Here is a 17,267-nt window from a genome sequence, read left to right as displayed (position 1 = left end):
CACACGAGGACTATTTTCCATGCCCCTGTGATTGCATCCCCAGCTAATCAGCAGCACCGATTCATTAGTCCCCTGTCCACCAAACTATCTTTGAAAAACTAACCTCTGAGCCTTTAGGGAGGCTGATATGAGTGACAACTGCAGTTCTCCTGTGTGGTCTGCCTCATGTCAGTTAAACTATTTCTTTACTGCAATACCACAATCTCAGTGAATTAATTTTGTCCATGTAATGGGCAGGAAGAACCCACCAGGCGATTTCATGTTTAGTTAGCTGAGGGGGCTTAGGATTTTATTTTTGGTTTATAAGAGGGAATTTAAGCTTCAATCATCTGAACTGTCTTTGAGTTTTCATACTTTTTGTGACTCCTCTGCACTTTCATGTTAATACATCTGTATGCCTTTTCTCCGGTTAATCTGTCTATTATCAGTTTATTTCAGCAGACTCAATTATCAAACCTTCAGAAGAGAAGTTTAAGCTTCCATGCACATATAATATGTACCATATTATCTTTTGGAAAGTTCTCCAAAATTCTAGCTTTCCAAACCTATCTTATTCTAGGGATTTGAGATAAGGCTTGGGAGATATATATATATATATATGAATTAGTAAGTTTCTTTTTCATGGGTTCTTAAATGTGTCCCAAGAGAAGGGAGTTGAGGAGGTAATGATATTTGCTCAAGCATCATTGCTCATCCTCTCTGTACCCAGCCCATCAGCAGAAAGGAACCACATCTGCAGAGAGAACAGCTCTGTTTCCATTACAGTTTAACAATCTTCTCATCCCTTCATTTCCAGCAGAGCATGACTTACCCAGAGAAACTTCAAAGCTTTCAAATAACAGAATAAAATTTGTTTACGACTCACCATCCACATGAACCATAGTTTGAACTATTTGTTTACTACATTGTTATCAGTTAGAATTTCAAATTCCAGAATATTTCAAATGTGAGCCTATATGGTGTCAGCGAGGTGTTAACCGACCCATTCATGACTTGCGAAGTCTTAACATGGATCTCTTGTCATACTCTATTGTGAGGAAATATTTACAACTCAAAATCATGCTTAAGAAGAAAAATTTTCTGGCCGGGCGCAGTGGCTCACGCCTGTAATCCCAGCACTTTGGGAGGCCGAGGCGGGCGGATCATGAGGTCAGGTGACCGAGACCATCCTGGCTAACACGGTGAAACCCCATCTCTACTAAAAATACAAAAAAATTAGCTGGGCATGGTGGCGCATGCCTGTAGTCCCAGCTACATGGGAGGCTGAGGCAGGAGAATGGTGTGAACCCAGGAGGCGGAGCTTGCAGTGAGCCAAGATCGCACCACTGCACCCCAGCCTGGGCGACATATAAGTCAAGTCTAAATTTATTTTTAGGAAGAAACTTTTCTCTTTTCCTGTAGGGGCACATTCACTAACCAGAACACATTATATCTCAATTTGTAGCATGTGTTTTAAAATTAGAGGTGACATTAGTGCTTTCTCTAAGGCAATTGGTTAGTTGTTTTACATTTATGATATGCCCCTCAAATTAAAAAGTCATCTCCAAATACAAAAGCACTCATCTGCCAATCTTCCTTACTTCCCTAATTATATATTGAGAGTTAATTACTATGTGTCAAGCCCTCTATAAATATTATAGTTTAATTTTTTAAAATGCACAGAGATATGTAATTACAGATAGTTGCCCCTATATTTTAGGGAAAGTACAGCAGCTTATATTGGTGCAGACGCCATTTGCGTGGGTAGAGGGTAGGCAGAGAAGCCATCCTTAAAGAACTGAGAATCAAGCTGAGATCTGAACTGTAAGCACAAATTTAGTGAGGTGTAGAGAGAGAAGAAGGAAATCCTACTTGAGGAAAAGGGAGTACATGCAACATCCAAAGGTTTTGACATTCAGGGGAAAGGAGAGGGGTGGCTGAAAGAAGACTGAATTTTCTGGACCCCAGCATGAGAAAGGCACCAAAACATAAAGCTGAAACTTCATGGAACCTGGAGGCATGCAGAGCTTTGGCAGCCACTTGCAGAATTAGATCCTTATGAGAATTCAAATCCCTTCCTTCCATATAGCTTAACTATCAGGACTGAGAATGAAGATCACTTACACCAACAAGATTTAACTGTTTATTCTTAACTGGAGATTCTTGCTCAGAAAGTTAAGGTTGTAAATCAATGAATAACTTTATTGTTTACTTTAGGAAATTCCTGCTAACCGATTTATCCAAACAAACACTTGACTCATCTCTCCCATCAGGACAAAAGAATGCTCACCTGCAGGAACAGCTTGCTTATCAAACAGCAGTTTATTTGTCAAGACTCACATCAGGACTTTCACTTTGTTATGCTCACCAGTCCTAAACGATTACATGATAAATTATATTCCAGTCAGTTTGTCTTCTAAGCCACTTGTGTTCAAGACCAAAGCCTATAAATATCCTCCTCTTCCCCCTTTCTGGGACACCACTAAAACTCATTCAAGGCCATAGGATAAATAGACTTAGCTTTTCTTCACTAACAGGTTTTCTGGTAGTCTTTGGAAGAGTTGGTAGTTGTCAATCCTAGGGGCAAACGAAAAGTGATTGAAGATTTTTAAGAAAGTGGAAGATACGACCAGCGTTTTAATTTGGTTGCAGTTTGGTGAGCAGATTGGACAAAGCACAGAATCAATGTATAGATGTGGTGGTAAGGAGGCTATTGCTATAGTCCAGGAGAAAGGTGACAGAAGCTTGGAATTTGAACATGCCAATTGAGATAGGATAAATGGATGGATTAGAGATGTGTTTTGAAGGTACATCCAACAAGGCCTGCTAACAGTGGAGGAGAGGGGGAGTTAGAGGTGTTAAGCATTAATTTATGAATTTTTGGTTTGCTGAACTAAATAGAAAATGGTGCCATTTATTGAGATGGAAAACATAGAAAAGAAACAGGTTTGGAGAGGAATGTGAGGTTGGGGGTAGGAAATCATGAGTCAGTTTTGGACATGCTGAGTTTGAGGTGTCTTTGAGATACTCAAGTGGCACTGTCATGTAAGTATTTGGACATGTGGTCATGGAATTAAGAAAATGTCTGAGAAACAAAGCAATGGCCAAATACTCAGAAAATAATTGTTTCATCTCCACTGTGGTTGCCATTTAAATTTCTTAGTATATGTACTCAAAGGGTCCATTACTTCAAGCTGCAATCAGGCCAGTTCAAATTATGTTAGGCTACTTCAGACCAGTTTACATTAAAAGGAATCAAACTGGTCCTGAAGAGCTTAAATTGAGTCAAATTTTTTTCCAGTTCAAAATTGGCTCTAATTGGGTCAAGGGGATTAAGGCATTTCAAGTTGTATCAATCCATTTCCAGTTGGATTAGATAAGCATGAATCAGGCAAGCTGGCTCTGATCAGCTAGAATGAGACAAATTGAATTCTAAACAGTTTAATTGGAATCAAGCTTTATCAGTTTAGGTTAATCTCTGTGCTGTCTGGGAAAACAAAACATTGCTTTAAGAACTGGTGTCACTCCATGCTTGTGTCATGGTGGCAAAAACAATGAGTTGCTTGCCAGTGTCCATTCTCATAGTTTTCTTCATTACTAGTGGAACTACTTATATGGTTGTGGTCATCAATGTATCTAGCTAAAACAAGGCAAAAAACAAACAAAAACCTACATTTTCTAGTCTCTCCTGAAGAGAAATACGGCAAATGGAATGGGCATTGAAAAATGAGTTCTTTTCTATTTCTTGTGCCTGAATTGTGGAAAAAAATGGCTGGAACTACAGAGTTGCAACCATGGGTAAAACGTGGTGACTTAATTCATCTCTAAGGATGGCAGAATAAAAATATATAAGGATCCTGGGTCCCTGACAACATGGTAAAGGTACTATCCCCTGTTTCCAAAGTGGTCAGTGCTCCTTCCAAATCTCCTAGGCACTCACCAGTCCTGCTGAAGACTTTACCTTCAAGCATCTGTACTGTCTGTCCAAAGGATTACTAGGGCCATGGGAGCACGGTGGGGGACTGTCAGGGAGCTAATGCCCTTGGGATTGGTTTCAACCAATTTATCAACCAATGGATTAACACCTGTTCTTCCCCAGCCCTCAGATGGGACATTTCCAAGGTATATTCTATACCCTTTCGGAGATGTCATGGGTAAGATTAAGCCTCAGTTGCTCAGAGCACTAGTTTGCTCACTCATAATCACTACTGATTCTCTTCCCTTTCCTGTCTCACTGTACCACTCCCTAAACAGTGTTTCCTGGCATCACCAAATGAATAGGATACTTGCTCTCAAATCCTTGTCTCATGTCTGCCTATGAGGTAACCAAATGTAAGACCACCTCTGGATGTCTATCTTGGAACTTCTTTTGAATAAAGAAACATAAGCCTCTTTAATTAAATCACAATTATTTGAGTATTCTCTAATATGCCGCTAAATCTCATCTTATCTGATCCAGTTAGCAATGTAATAATTTCTTAAGCTTTAATCTCTTTATTATTACTAGACCTTTTTCCAATGAAGAAAACTATTAAAAACCAAAAACCAGAAGAATTTAAAAGCCTTTTGATTTAATAAAGTCTGATGCCTACTGAAATAAATACTGAAAATTATGTTCTAAATGTTTACAATTTCAACAAGTAAATGGCTTGCATTGCCAACTAGTAAATTTCAGTTCTTACTTGACTCATCCATAGCTTTTGATAGAGTTGGTCCTTTCCTCCTTTCTGAAAAATGTTTCTCTAATTGGTCTGTAGGCAACCACCCTCTCTTGGCTTTCCTTCTGCCTCATTGGCTGCTTCTTTCCAGTCTCCTTTGCTGGTTTCCCCTCATCTCAAGCTGGTATTCTCAGACTCAATCCTTGGCCTGTCTCTCCTTTTTATCAACAAGCATGCTCTACATGATATCATTTGATCCCATAATGTGAAAGAGTATCCCTAGGTTGATGGATCTTAAATTTACATCTTCAACCCCAGTTTCTTCCCTGAAGCTGAGACTCATAACTAATTACTTATATACCATCTGTGGTTGACTGGCATTTAGACAGCTCAGTTTTTACGTGGCTGAAACCAGGCAAAACCACTCTTCCTGCAATCTTCAACTCAGTAAATGGCAACTCCTTCATAATGGTTGCCCAGGCCAAAAGCATATGAAACTAGCCAGAATTCCTCATTTCTCTTTCAACGCTCCACTCCAGTAGCCAACCCTATCAACTCTACCTTTAAATGCTTCCAGAATCTGACCCCTTTTCACCATACCTCCACTAAAATGCTAGTATAAACTACCATAATTTCTTGCTTGAACTCTTTCAATTGCTTCCTATTTTAGTTCTCTGAGTGTACTCTTGCCCCACGCACACCCAATTCTCTAAGCAGTAATCAGTGTGATCTTGATTCAAATATAAATTGAATTACATCAATACCCTGTTCAAATTTTCCAGTGTATATCCATCTAACTCTAAGTCTTCACCTACAGAACCCAGTGTAGCTGACTCCCAGACACTTTTTTACTTCATCATTCCCCACTCACTCTGTCATTCACTTGGCTTCAGCCAGACTCACCTCCATGTTGATCCTTGGACACACACCATGAATCGAACTCCTCAGGAGTCTGATTTATCATACCCTCTAACTAGAAGATCTTCTCACCAGCTACCCTCATGCCTCTCTCCCTCACTTCCTGGAAGTCTCCACTCAAATATCACCTCAACAGAGGCCATGACTAACCAACTTTTCTACCATAGCATGGCCCACCACACTCTCCCTTCCATGGGTGCCTTTACTCTGTTTTTCTTCAGAATATTTATAGCCACATGACTTGTTATGTATTTATGTGTCGTCTGTCTCCATTAGGATGAAAATGTTAGAAGAGAAAGGACTTTGTCTATTTTATCCCCTGAATATTTCTAGTACCTAGATAATTGCCTAGAACATAGCAGGCACACTATAAATGTTTTAATGAAAGAATAAATGCATTATAATCATACTTTTATCAAAAAATTATTTTTGACCACTTAGTCAAATACCTAATTGAGTGTGGTATGTCTGAATATTTCAAGAAAAAATAACAAAATTTTCAAAATTTCTGGCAGCAGTTTTTTTTTTACATTGATCAAGGAGCTGCCCTCTCTCGTAAAAAGGCACAGCAGGAGTTGAATTGTGGCTGAGATACCCATGGCTTACCTAGTAATTGAGAAAGACTAAACAAGAGAGTCCACTCTTTGCTGTAACTGCTTTTTCCACTTTATTCAAGATGTTAACTAAAATACAGAGAGCTTTCAACCTACTTTTTCAGTCATTAAGCTAAAATGCCAACTAAGTCCAGTTCACTTCTAAAATGTATTGGTACAATCCAGTAAAGAGGAGATGACAGGAAAAGAAAAGTCAACAACACTAAGTATAGTATTGTTTCATGAAACCCAAAGTGTTACAAACATCAGTTTTAGAAATATTTTATGTAGACATTAAAACAAAAAGGCAACAAGAAATGCAAAATAAACACACACACACATACACACACACACATACAAATAGGTTTCACCTGAGAATTTGAAGTAATTCAGAGAAAGATTTAATATTCTTTGACCAATAGAGATACCGAGAAACTGTGCACACTAAAATGAAAATAAGTAATAAAAGCAAATAGTACTCCAAATTTAAATGACATTGGTTAACAATGGAGTACGAAAAGGTTATTGAATATGTCAAGTCTAATGCTTTAACACTCTTCAATCATTCACCTTTTAATGCAGAGCTTTAATTATATTCATAATCTTATCTTGTTGAACTCTACACCCACACCTATGAATTCTGTCAATTTCTTAGTTAAATAAAACTCTCCTAGAAATCTAGGACCAGGGTCAGAGATAGAATTAAAATCATCCACTCTCAGGAGAAATGGAGGAAGTATATCCACTGAAAGGCTGCTGATTCCCAGATTCTCTAATATAAACCACTTAATAATCTATACTGACATTTCAAAGCTTAGGAAAGGGAATGTCTCAACCCTGGACTTCATTGTGTTTATTCCCTATGAGGCACAGAGCAAGATAAGAAACAAGCCCCTCAAGGTAAAAGAGGAACACAGAAACACATATGTGTGTATATATATATGTATGTGTGTGTATATATATACATACGTGTGTATATATATATATCACAGAAACATATATATTTCCAAAATTTGTTCCCAAATTTTTCTTAAAAAGCACCCCAGTTCAGGTATCTTGAATAAAGAAAATTAGTCATAGACGAAGAAAAAGAAAACCTTCTAGTTGTCTACCAAGAAAAAACTAATATGGATATTACGTGCATTTCTATTTTGAAGACTAAGTTTATTAATTTATTAATAGAACCTGTATTTTTCTGTCAATTATTGTGCTTTCAATTATTGTGCTTTGAAATATATATATGTATATATATATAATTTTAACTTTTGAGAATGGATAATTTTGAGAATGGATAATTTTAACTTTTAAGATAAACATTCAGCCTGCAAAAAACATACATCTCTATGAAGTAAACATCCTATACAGTTTCTCTCTTTAAAAATAGCTTTGACATGCTTCTGATGTCATTAAATATTTGTGCTACAGACGCCATAGTTGTATTTTTTCAAAGACTGGCTCAGAGGCTTCTGAAATATTAGATATCCGTTTGCTGGCAAAACATCAGAGTGAGTATTCGATCATTACAAGGTTTTTCTTAAACCAGTGTTTCTCAGATTTTACTGTGCATCAGAATTCCCTGAAGGGCTTGTTAAAACACAGAATACTGGGCCTCACCCCCAGAGCTTCTGATCCAGTTGGTCTGGGGAAAGCCTGAGAATCTGCATTTTTAACAAGTTCCCAGGTGATAGTTTATGCTGATAGTCCAGGGACCACACTTTGAGAACCACTGCTTTAAACTGTTAGTTTATAAGTTCTTTAAAGAGCAATGTAAGCTTAGAATCCAGAACCTACATGGTACTTACTAAACTCTCTTCAGAGCTGTGTTCCAGGGGCATGCCTTGAGAAAATCATTTTTTTTTTTTAACTTTCTTCTTTTAGCAACAGTAATGCCCAGGCAGCTAGAGAGTCCTTAATATTCATTGCTTATCATTTTGGTTTTGCTGGGCCTGAACTGGGAGTATTTCCTATTTCTCTTCAGAAGGGCTGCAATCTACTGTGTATCTCCAAGATGTTCTGGATCTAAACTCTTCCAGGACAGGATCTATGCCTCTGGGGGACCAAAGCCACAGCTACATGTCTTTACCCAGTAAGTCTATCTCATCCAGGAGGAAGTCCATGTCCTCCCGGCTCACTTGAGGGCTGATCACCACCTGGCGGAAGAAGTTGACCTTTCCCCGGTGCGGCTGGTAGCCCAGCATCAAGCTTCCCTTCTTCATCATCCTCTCCTTAATGGCTGGAGCGACCTGTGTGGGGAGAAAAGGGGAGGGAGGTGAAAGACCAGAACACCAAGGCATTTGAATAGCATTTTCACCAGCCATTTGACATTTACTGGGCATCCACTGGTTTTGATCCCATTCTCATTCACACCAGGTTGACATTAATTATAATAATAATTTATGGAGGACTCATAAGTACTGATTCAAATGCTTTAGACATATTAATTAATCTTCACAATAACCGTGAGGAAGATGCTACTAATATGCCCATTTATGGTCAAGAAAACAGGCACATGGAGATTAAATCAATATCTCAAGGTCCCAGGCATTTTCTCCCTAAGCCCATATTCTTAAGTGTAAATCATTATGCAATGCTGCCTCATTAAAAAAAAATCAGGTGTCCACAGGGATTACAGTCTCATTCTCAAATTTGTCTTAACTAAAAATCACCCCAGTTCAGGTATCTTGAACAAAGAAAATTAGTCATAGATGGAAAAGAAAGAAACCCTTCCAGTTGTCTACCAAGAAAAAACAAACATGGATATTATGTGCAGTTCTATTTTGAAGCCTAACAGTTCATTAATTTATTAATAGAAACTGTATTTTTCATCAATTATTGTGCTTTGAAAATTTATGGCTGACATTCCTAGAAAAAAAATGAAAGTTAGACATTATTCTCATATATGAAATATAAACACTCTGTCTCTTATTAAGAGATGTAAATGTGGTAATAAAATTAGGAAGCACATATTTTAAAGATCTATAGCTGACATGAGAAGTACAGGCCCTGATAATCCAGATACACAGATTTTTCTAAAAGTTTAATGTTTGAAGAAACTAATGTAATTTAAGAACCACATGGGAAAATCAGTCCATTTTCTAATCAGTAGTATGGCCACCAAAGAGCTAGGTTGTAAACTTTTAAAATAGTGAAGTTCATTTTTTAATACACTGAGTTAAAATATTAAGAACGCATTTTTACTATCTTGGAAATACAAGCAAAGTTTTTCCATTTGAATTTTATTTTAACTCTGAAAACTTTTTGAGTGTGTCCTATGTGAATATGTGAAAAGGGAATATAATGAGTTTCTATCCTTGCCTTCTCAGGAAGATGAGACTTACTCCTCCAGAAGGGAGGAATACATATAGAAAGAACACTAGGCAGAGAGTGCTTTTAAACTCCTTAGATGAGGGGCATGAATCTTGGATCCCATGAGTCTCTCTCTCTCTCATAGTGTGAAAATCCTACACCACTCCATTTTTTGAACATACCCGCATTTTGTCAGCAAGTCCAATGACTTCATCTGACACTCAACACAATCTTGATCTGTTCCAAAGCTGATGAAAAAATTGGGTGTTTTAGACTTCTGAAGATACTATGTGTTGAACTTAACCACATAGCCTTCTCAAAGGATGTTCAAGGGTAATTTTAACTCAACACATTTTTTTCCACCTGTACTAATTTTAGAACATAAGTCTTGCAAAACATGGACTATACAGTGCTTACAGTAACAAAACAAACACCTATTCAGCAAAATCAACTTGCCATTCTGGCAAAAAATTGGAAGTTTCTTACGTTATAGCAAGATAAGAAAAGAAAATATATGTGTGTAAAAGAAAAAATATAGAAAACGTGATGTTAGAGGTCAAGTTAGTGAAAAAAGCATGGGCCATCAGGTTCTACAAATTTCTAAATATATGTGACACATTTTATTCTGAGCTTTCTAGAGATAAGAAAAAATGTAATTAAACAACAGCCTCCATTCACATGAAAAGAGTGGCAAATGTCCAGTTGATGCTGGAAGCCGGAAGCTAGGAAGTAAGTCTCTACTATGCTTATACATATCTGCTTGAAACCCATGAATTTGTATGCATTGGTTGAGTTTTCTTCCAAATCCATTTATGCAAGTAGTAATTATAAAACCTAGTAAAAAATATGTAAAACAAAGATAGATGAGTGCCAAAAAAAGTGATTTTTATAAAAACTAAGTTAGTCCTTTGGAAAGACTAGATAAAGGGGGTTGGCTAAACATCATTGTGATCACACTAGGTCAGAGAACTGTAAAAGCTTTTGAGAATCCAGACTGATTCTGCACTGAGATTGCTACACAGGTGTCCGAGTACTTACTTCACTTGAAGAAACCCGAGCTGCATAAGACAGATGATTCTTGAAGAATGTAGTTTATGCAAGAACAGTGGAGGGCCCTCTTATCCTCAGACCTCTACTTAAGAAAAGCTTCACTTGTTTTTAAAAATCATTTGGAAATCTTCAGTAGGTGGAAAAAACCTTTCCATCAAAAGATGGTAACAGAAATGTACAGTGATGTACAAATATAATATTAAAAATTTAAATATAAAGATACAAATATTAAATAGGAAAATGCTCACATTATGTATCACATTATTTTCTAGGATTATTTGCTTTACCTGGCTCATCCTCCTCACCTTAGGTAGGAGGGCTTCTCATGCGTATGTGGATATAAATGGGTCTGCATTCATAAGCACGTGTGTGTGTGTGCCTGTGCATATGCACACGTTAATGTACACACTCACATATAATTTAAACCTCTGACCCACCATATTGTACTGCTCTTAAAATCTCTCTGGCCACAGGGCAATGGAGAACCACGCTTTGACTTAGGTTCATCATAAAAGTACATTTGTTTTTAATTCAAAGAACAAGTGGCCTTCTGAATGTAAACTGTAAGAAAAAGACAACAGTAGTGCCAGTGCTAAATCAAGATTAGGAAGACTTGGTTTACATGGACCAAATATCTAGCTAGAAGGGCCACAGGCTATCACTTTTAGAGCTTACAGCTTGCGGTTCTGTGGTTCTTGTTTTTGAAATCAAAATTCTCTTCATGTTCCTCTCCTTCATCCTCCAGGTACCCAGGGTATAACTGGCTCTGGCTTGTAGCCAATTTTAAATTTAAAACTGGCATGCTCTTGGCTCAGGCCTAATTTGCATAGTCTATTCCTGTTTACTTTTCAATACTTCTATTTTTTCTCCCAAAATGGTATTTTATGCCTTATCTTTGGAGAGCATTAGAATTTTGATTCCAGCACATAATATATCTGAGGCTCACATGAGGCAATTATCAAAATGAATCTGTCACGTTTGTATTTCTTGTGAGGAAGCCAGAAATACTTTCTAATGTGAACAAGAAAGGTAAAGGAAGAGGGCACCTCTGCTATTTTAATATAAAGATACTTTGGATATTTAAATTCTTGCTCTTGTGTAAAGCACATGAATGTACTTCCATGGGCAAAACACAGGGAATAAAAACCAAACTTCTAGGACAAATTTTGTTACTGACTTTCTGAGATTATCAAGACATAACTAAATATATGACTCAGAGAACTAGCTAACCAAGGGTTTGACAGTACAACACACTTTTATTTATGAGTCTATGAACTATAAGATTAATTCCTAGAGGCAGTTACTACCAGATAAAAAAGGAAGGTCTCCCTTGTCTATGAATACTTCAAGGGAAAGAAAGTAATAAACAACATCAAAGCTGATACTCATCAAATCTCTATCACAAACTATTCTGCTGGTAGTAGTAGTTGTTGTTTTTAACAAATATTTTACCAGTTCTTTACAATTTGCAATGTCCTTTCACTTGTCTTATTCCCATAAATTCACATTAAAGCTTATTTGAAAGGAATTCATGTTTTGGCAATTTAGGGACCAAGCACGTTCTCACTAATAGTTTATCACCTTTGCACTTAAAAAAAAATCAACCATTTTTTATTTATGAAGCTCCAGGCATAATCCAATGCTACGTAATTTGGATATTCCTTTTTGCTGATCACAGCAGAGAAACAGTCCTAATCTGACAGGATGGCATGGTCACAGGGGAAGGAAAATATGCATGAACTAAATGTAGGTATCCAGATACCACCCCTAAATGGGGTGCGCATAGAGGAAAGCAATTTGGCAGGAGTGAGATTGCTTTCCAGCTCTCAATTATTTTACTGCTGTTTTTCCTTCAAATTGTAAATCAAATTTTTTTCTTGTGCCTCAGTGCACTGGTCCCTGCATCTTAAGTGGAGGAAGATCCTGACATTTCTGTTTGGATACACAGTGACTTAATCTACACATTTTTGTGGAATTTGTCTCTCCCCACCCTTGAGTTATGTTCCATCAGTGATTTAAGTCATTGAAATAGAGTTTCGTTGCACATCGCTGTAGCACCAAATAGGATTTGATATTTAAAAGTTGCTTAAACCCAAGGAAAAATAAAATAAAATGACTTTCTTTCTGACCAAGTAGGGCAATTTGATAAAAAGCTTCTGACCAGGCATCATTATTGCCTTTGATTAAAATAAAATGATAATTTCCATAAAATGACATTTCTTTTTAAGAATTTGTTATATACTCAGTGTTAACAAGAACAGTTTTTTTAAAATACAGTGTTTTTCAGGGTCAGGCACGGTTGCTCACGCCTGTAATCTCAGTACTTTGGGAGGCCGAGGCGGGCGGATCACTTGAGGCCAGGAGTTTGAGACCAGCCTGAGCAACATGGTGAAACCTTGTCTCTACTAAAAATACAAAAATTAGCTGGGTGAGGTGCTGCTTGTTTGTAATCCCAACTACTCGGGAGGCTGTGGCACGGGACTCAGGGGTTGCAGTGAGCCAAGATCACTCCATTGCATTCCAGCCTGGGTGACGGAGTGAGACTCTGTCTTAAAAAAATGTAATAAAATACAAAGTGTTTTTCAAACTATCTGTGGGGAAGGATCAGTTTTATTTTTTTCAAAGCATTATAAACTAATACTTTTGTAAAATACAATAAAAATCAATTACTAGCAAAATGAAATAAAAATACATGCCCAATTTTGTTTATTTTTAAGTTTGATAGTAAAGTTAATCTGTTAAAGTTGCTATAAAAATTTCTAAATGGAAACTGTGGATTTCCATAAGTTTCTTATTGCAGACTGGTAACACAGATGGGTTGGGATTGCTGCTGTGGCTTTCTTCCAGTATAGTTTTTCTGGAACTATCACAAAAAATAATTTGCTTTATACTTTCCTCCCACGTAATCTGGGTTCTCAATGTGTCCCACTTTCTATGTCAGCTTGAGGAGAGTTCTGCTGAGTGGGATAATGAAATCTAGTTTGTGGAAAAAATTGGCATGAAATGTTCATACTTTGTATCTGGCACCCAAAACTATCACTGAGACTTATATACCTCCTTCCCTTGTAAAGTCATCTTCTTTTCCTTTCCTTTCCTTTCCTTTCCTTTCCTTTCCTTTCCTTTCCTTTCCTTTCCTTTCCTTTCTTCCCTCCCTCTTTCCCTCTGTCCCTCTCTTGCTTGCTTGCCACTTTCTCTGCTTTCTCTTCTTTCTCTTCTTTCTTTCTTTTTTGGTAGTTTGGGGTCATCTTAGATTTTCTGAAGCCAGGTGGAGATACGCCAGGATCCAGGCAGGGGCCAGAATTCAGGGCATGAACAGCATCAAGGGAAGAACTTAAGTGGAAGGATTTCAGTCCAAGAGAAGTATTAACATGTCAAGACAATTCAGACTTTGATGGGCTTTCCCCGTGCCTCCCCCTTCTGAGGGGGTGCACCAATGCAGTGGCAATCTAGAAGGCAGAGTTTTTCCTGTCTCATTGTACTCAGGAGAAAGTAGCCACAGTCCTCAAAAGCTGAAGGCTGATTAACCATCTGAGAAAAGCCAACATAGAGAGTCTTGAATGCCAGCTTCTGCAGATGTGAAAAGTTAGACATGTGAGAAAGCATGAAATTCTTTTATTTGCTTATTAGTTTTTCTGGTATTTATCTCCATAACTAAAGCATTATGGTTGGCAGTGAATTTAAGGTCATCAGAACCATGTTAGATCACAAAGTCTCATGTAGATTTACATCTCTGTTTGCCTTTTAGTTTCAATTTTTGTTTAAGTATATTCTTCAGTGGAAAAGTGGATTTCATCTGTTTCTGATGATGAAAGAGCTCAACAATACGTCTCATACAAATACTTCTTAAAACCTAATGAACATTCTTATCCCTGAACTACATATCTGACCATAAATATGAACTGAATTATTCTGCCTGTAAATATGAACTAGATTTTCCTTTACACATGCAGCTCACAACATGTAGAGTTGAAACGGGGTTTGGATTCAGCTAAATATATATCCTCTAGTGTGTAACCTCCATGTTAGCCAGGCAGGTTGTTACTAAATGAACAGCTGTTGACAGAAAGCATTTCCTTACGGTCTAAACATGTGACAGTGCAAAAAAGAAAGTGGTTGTTTTAGTTTTATATAAAAAGATTTTTGTGGTAATGGTTAGCTTTACATCTTTAAAATGTATTAAATGGAATGTCTCACCAAATAAAAAAAAATGCTAACCCACAATATAGAAGCTTTTCTCTGTATTTCCAAATATGTCTGAGTAATCTGTCTCTTGTCCCAAATGAGACATCCTACATAGCAGACATTTGCCCTCTCAACACAGCTTGCTTTTGTCCATAGCCATAAACTGCAGATGATTATCCTTCATCATATAGTCAATTTCAATCCCCATTAAGGAAGAAACCAGTACTTGCCGCACAAGTACTTTAGCACCTTCCTGTTTCTTAGAGCACCTGACAATTTAAAGAGGGGAAAATAATAGCCGTCTTAGTTTGTGTTCAGGTACCATCTAAATCTCTCTACTTTGTTGTTGTTGTTTTTTCTTCCTGATTTAGGTAAAATGATCTTATTTCTGTGTTGTTTCATCAAGTTACACATTTTCCTTTTGGAATAGAAAAATAGCAAGAGTGCTGCCCTTTTTGAAGGTTGCTTGATCCATGCAGTAAAGAAAACTAAATCTCCCATTGCATTGTGTAGAAGGGGTCACACTATACAATTTAACCTTCTAGGGCAATTGTTTGTTAATGAAAAATTTAGAACATTTTCCTTAAAAATGCCAAATCAAATGAAATTATTCACTATATTTTTTTCTTCTTCTTTACATTGGTGTTTTGGCTGTATAGTCTTAATGAAAAAAGAAATGTTAATGTTTACAGCAACTTTATTCAAAGCAACACAAATGTACTTCAAGTACAGAATGGATAAACAAACTGTGGTAAACCTATACAATGGAATACCATGCAGCAATTAAAGGGAATAAACTACCAACACAACATAGATGAATCTCCAATAGATTATGCTAACAGAAAGAAGCCAGACTCAAAGGCTACCTTCTATATGTTTCCATTTATGTGGCATTCTGGAAATGGCAAAATCAAATGGCTAGAGAAGAGATGAGTGGTTGCCAGGACTTGGGCTGAGGGGAAGGGTTGACTACAAAGGGTCAGTCCTAGGGAATTTTGGTGAGTGATGAACACTGTGCAGTACTGTCATGGTGGTGGGTATATAAACACCAACAGACAATAAATTCTGTTCGAAGCTGGGCCTTTGCGCTCTTGGGTGCAAACGAAGAAAGCATTTTGAACATGGTGGAACTTGAAGCTTTTCTTCCTGGTGGGCTGAGTGGAATAATGGGAACTGCGTGGCTCAAGGATTTTGGGGGGCTCTACCACACATCAGATTGAACATATTTAAATGTACCCAACATACTTATTAAATATAATTCATATGTAATTATAGAAGATTTCAGTTGAATTGTGATTGACTAAGTTAACATAATATTTGTTATGTTTGTTTTTTAGTTTTCCGTTTACATTTTGGATCCATTTTTAAAACTAGCAAATATTTTAATGTGGCCCTATTGAATTCTATGCTCTCCATGTTTATTTTGCGTGATGATTAAATAAACAAGCTCTGTTCACACTAGTGTGATCAAATATCTAGTTTGCTCAGGAGAGACCCATTTTATACATGTTTTCCTGTAATTATCAATAACACCCCTTTTCATGGCCATAAGTGTCCCAGTTCAGATGATAAACTTTATGGATTAGACCGATCATACACAGACCAACAGACTAACTTAGACTGACTTGCGACCCAAGTCCTGAAATTCTCTGTGACTTTGGGCCAATATTTAACTCCTCTGGGAATCATATTTCTCTTCCATTCAGAGCCGATAATCCTTTGCAGGGTCCTTATGTGGACTAAGTGAAATAATGAGAACACAATCAGCATAGTGCTTGGCATGCTAGGCACTCAGTAATAGGAACTAATATTATTTATTTCTTAAAATAAATTTGTATTTAATCAATTTACACTCACATTTGGACTTTTATTACATTATTTCATTATTATCTCTTGAGACATGAGCATTCGCAAGTGCTATGAAAAACATGAAATAATTTATTTCTCCCCAAAGTGTCTAAACTGTATTTAAATATTTATGAGAGAGGCTGCAAGTTTGAAGTTTCAGAAATTAAATATCGCAACTCATGTATGCCATTAATCTTCCATTTAAATTCCAGGATTTTTTCAAACGTTGATAAAGTCAACTTACATTTTTCCTTTACAAAGTAACACAGTCATTGATAATCTTAGCAGATTTTTTGGAGGGAAGTTTTCCACTAAAATTTACTGTGGGCAGGGATGAGTTTTTGTTATATTCTAGAAATTTCTATCTGTTGCATAAGTTGTTAGAATACAAAAACATTTTAAAAGTAAAAAAAGTTACTTTTTCTTGGACCCATGAAAAGGCCATGTGCTTAAAATTCATGAGCTTGTTTCCAGCATTGTGCAGTCTCCTTGTGCTTTCTTGTCATTTATGTCTTTATCAAAGAAAGGTTGAAGAATGCTATTTGGTATGTCCCAAACATACACGAAAATACAAATCACCTAGATTCAGGCCCCAATCAGAGCAGCTGAATTTGAATTTCAGTCGAATAAGCCTAGTGGTCTGTATATTTACCAGGCCACCCAGATGCTTTTTTTCATGATGTAAGTTTGGTGAATGATGATCTCTTACTTAGGACTTTGGGAGAGGCAAAGG

General features: G+C 37.0%; 1 protein-coding gene across 1 annotated transcript in view; it reads right to left on the bottom strand.

The window, feature by feature from the left end:
• Nucleotides 1-6,201: 6,201 nt before the first annotated feature.
• GADL1 (glutamate decarboxylase like 1) overlaps nt 6,202-17,267 on the bottom strand; it is a 169,762-nt gene continuing 158,696 nt past the window's right edge. Inside the window, exon 15 of the mRNA XM_003256803.2 lies at nt 6,202-8,391. Coding sequence (XP_003256851.1) covers nt 8,218-8,391 — 174 coding nt within the window. The 3' untranslated portion in view covers nt 6,202-8,217. The remainder of the gene's footprint in view (nt 8,392-17,267) is intronic.

Source organism: Nomascus leucogenys, chromosome 4 (genome assembly GCF_006542625.1).
Source record: "Nomascus leucogenys isolate Asia chromosome 4, Asia_NLE_v1, whole genome shotgun sequence".
In the NCBI taxonomy this organism is placed as follows: Eukaryota; Metazoa; Chordata; class Mammalia; order Primates; family Hylobatidae; genus Nomascus; species Nomascus leucogenys.
The sequence above is the reverse complement of the archived record's forward strand: the minus strand, read 5'-3'. Positions and strand labels throughout refer to the sequence as shown.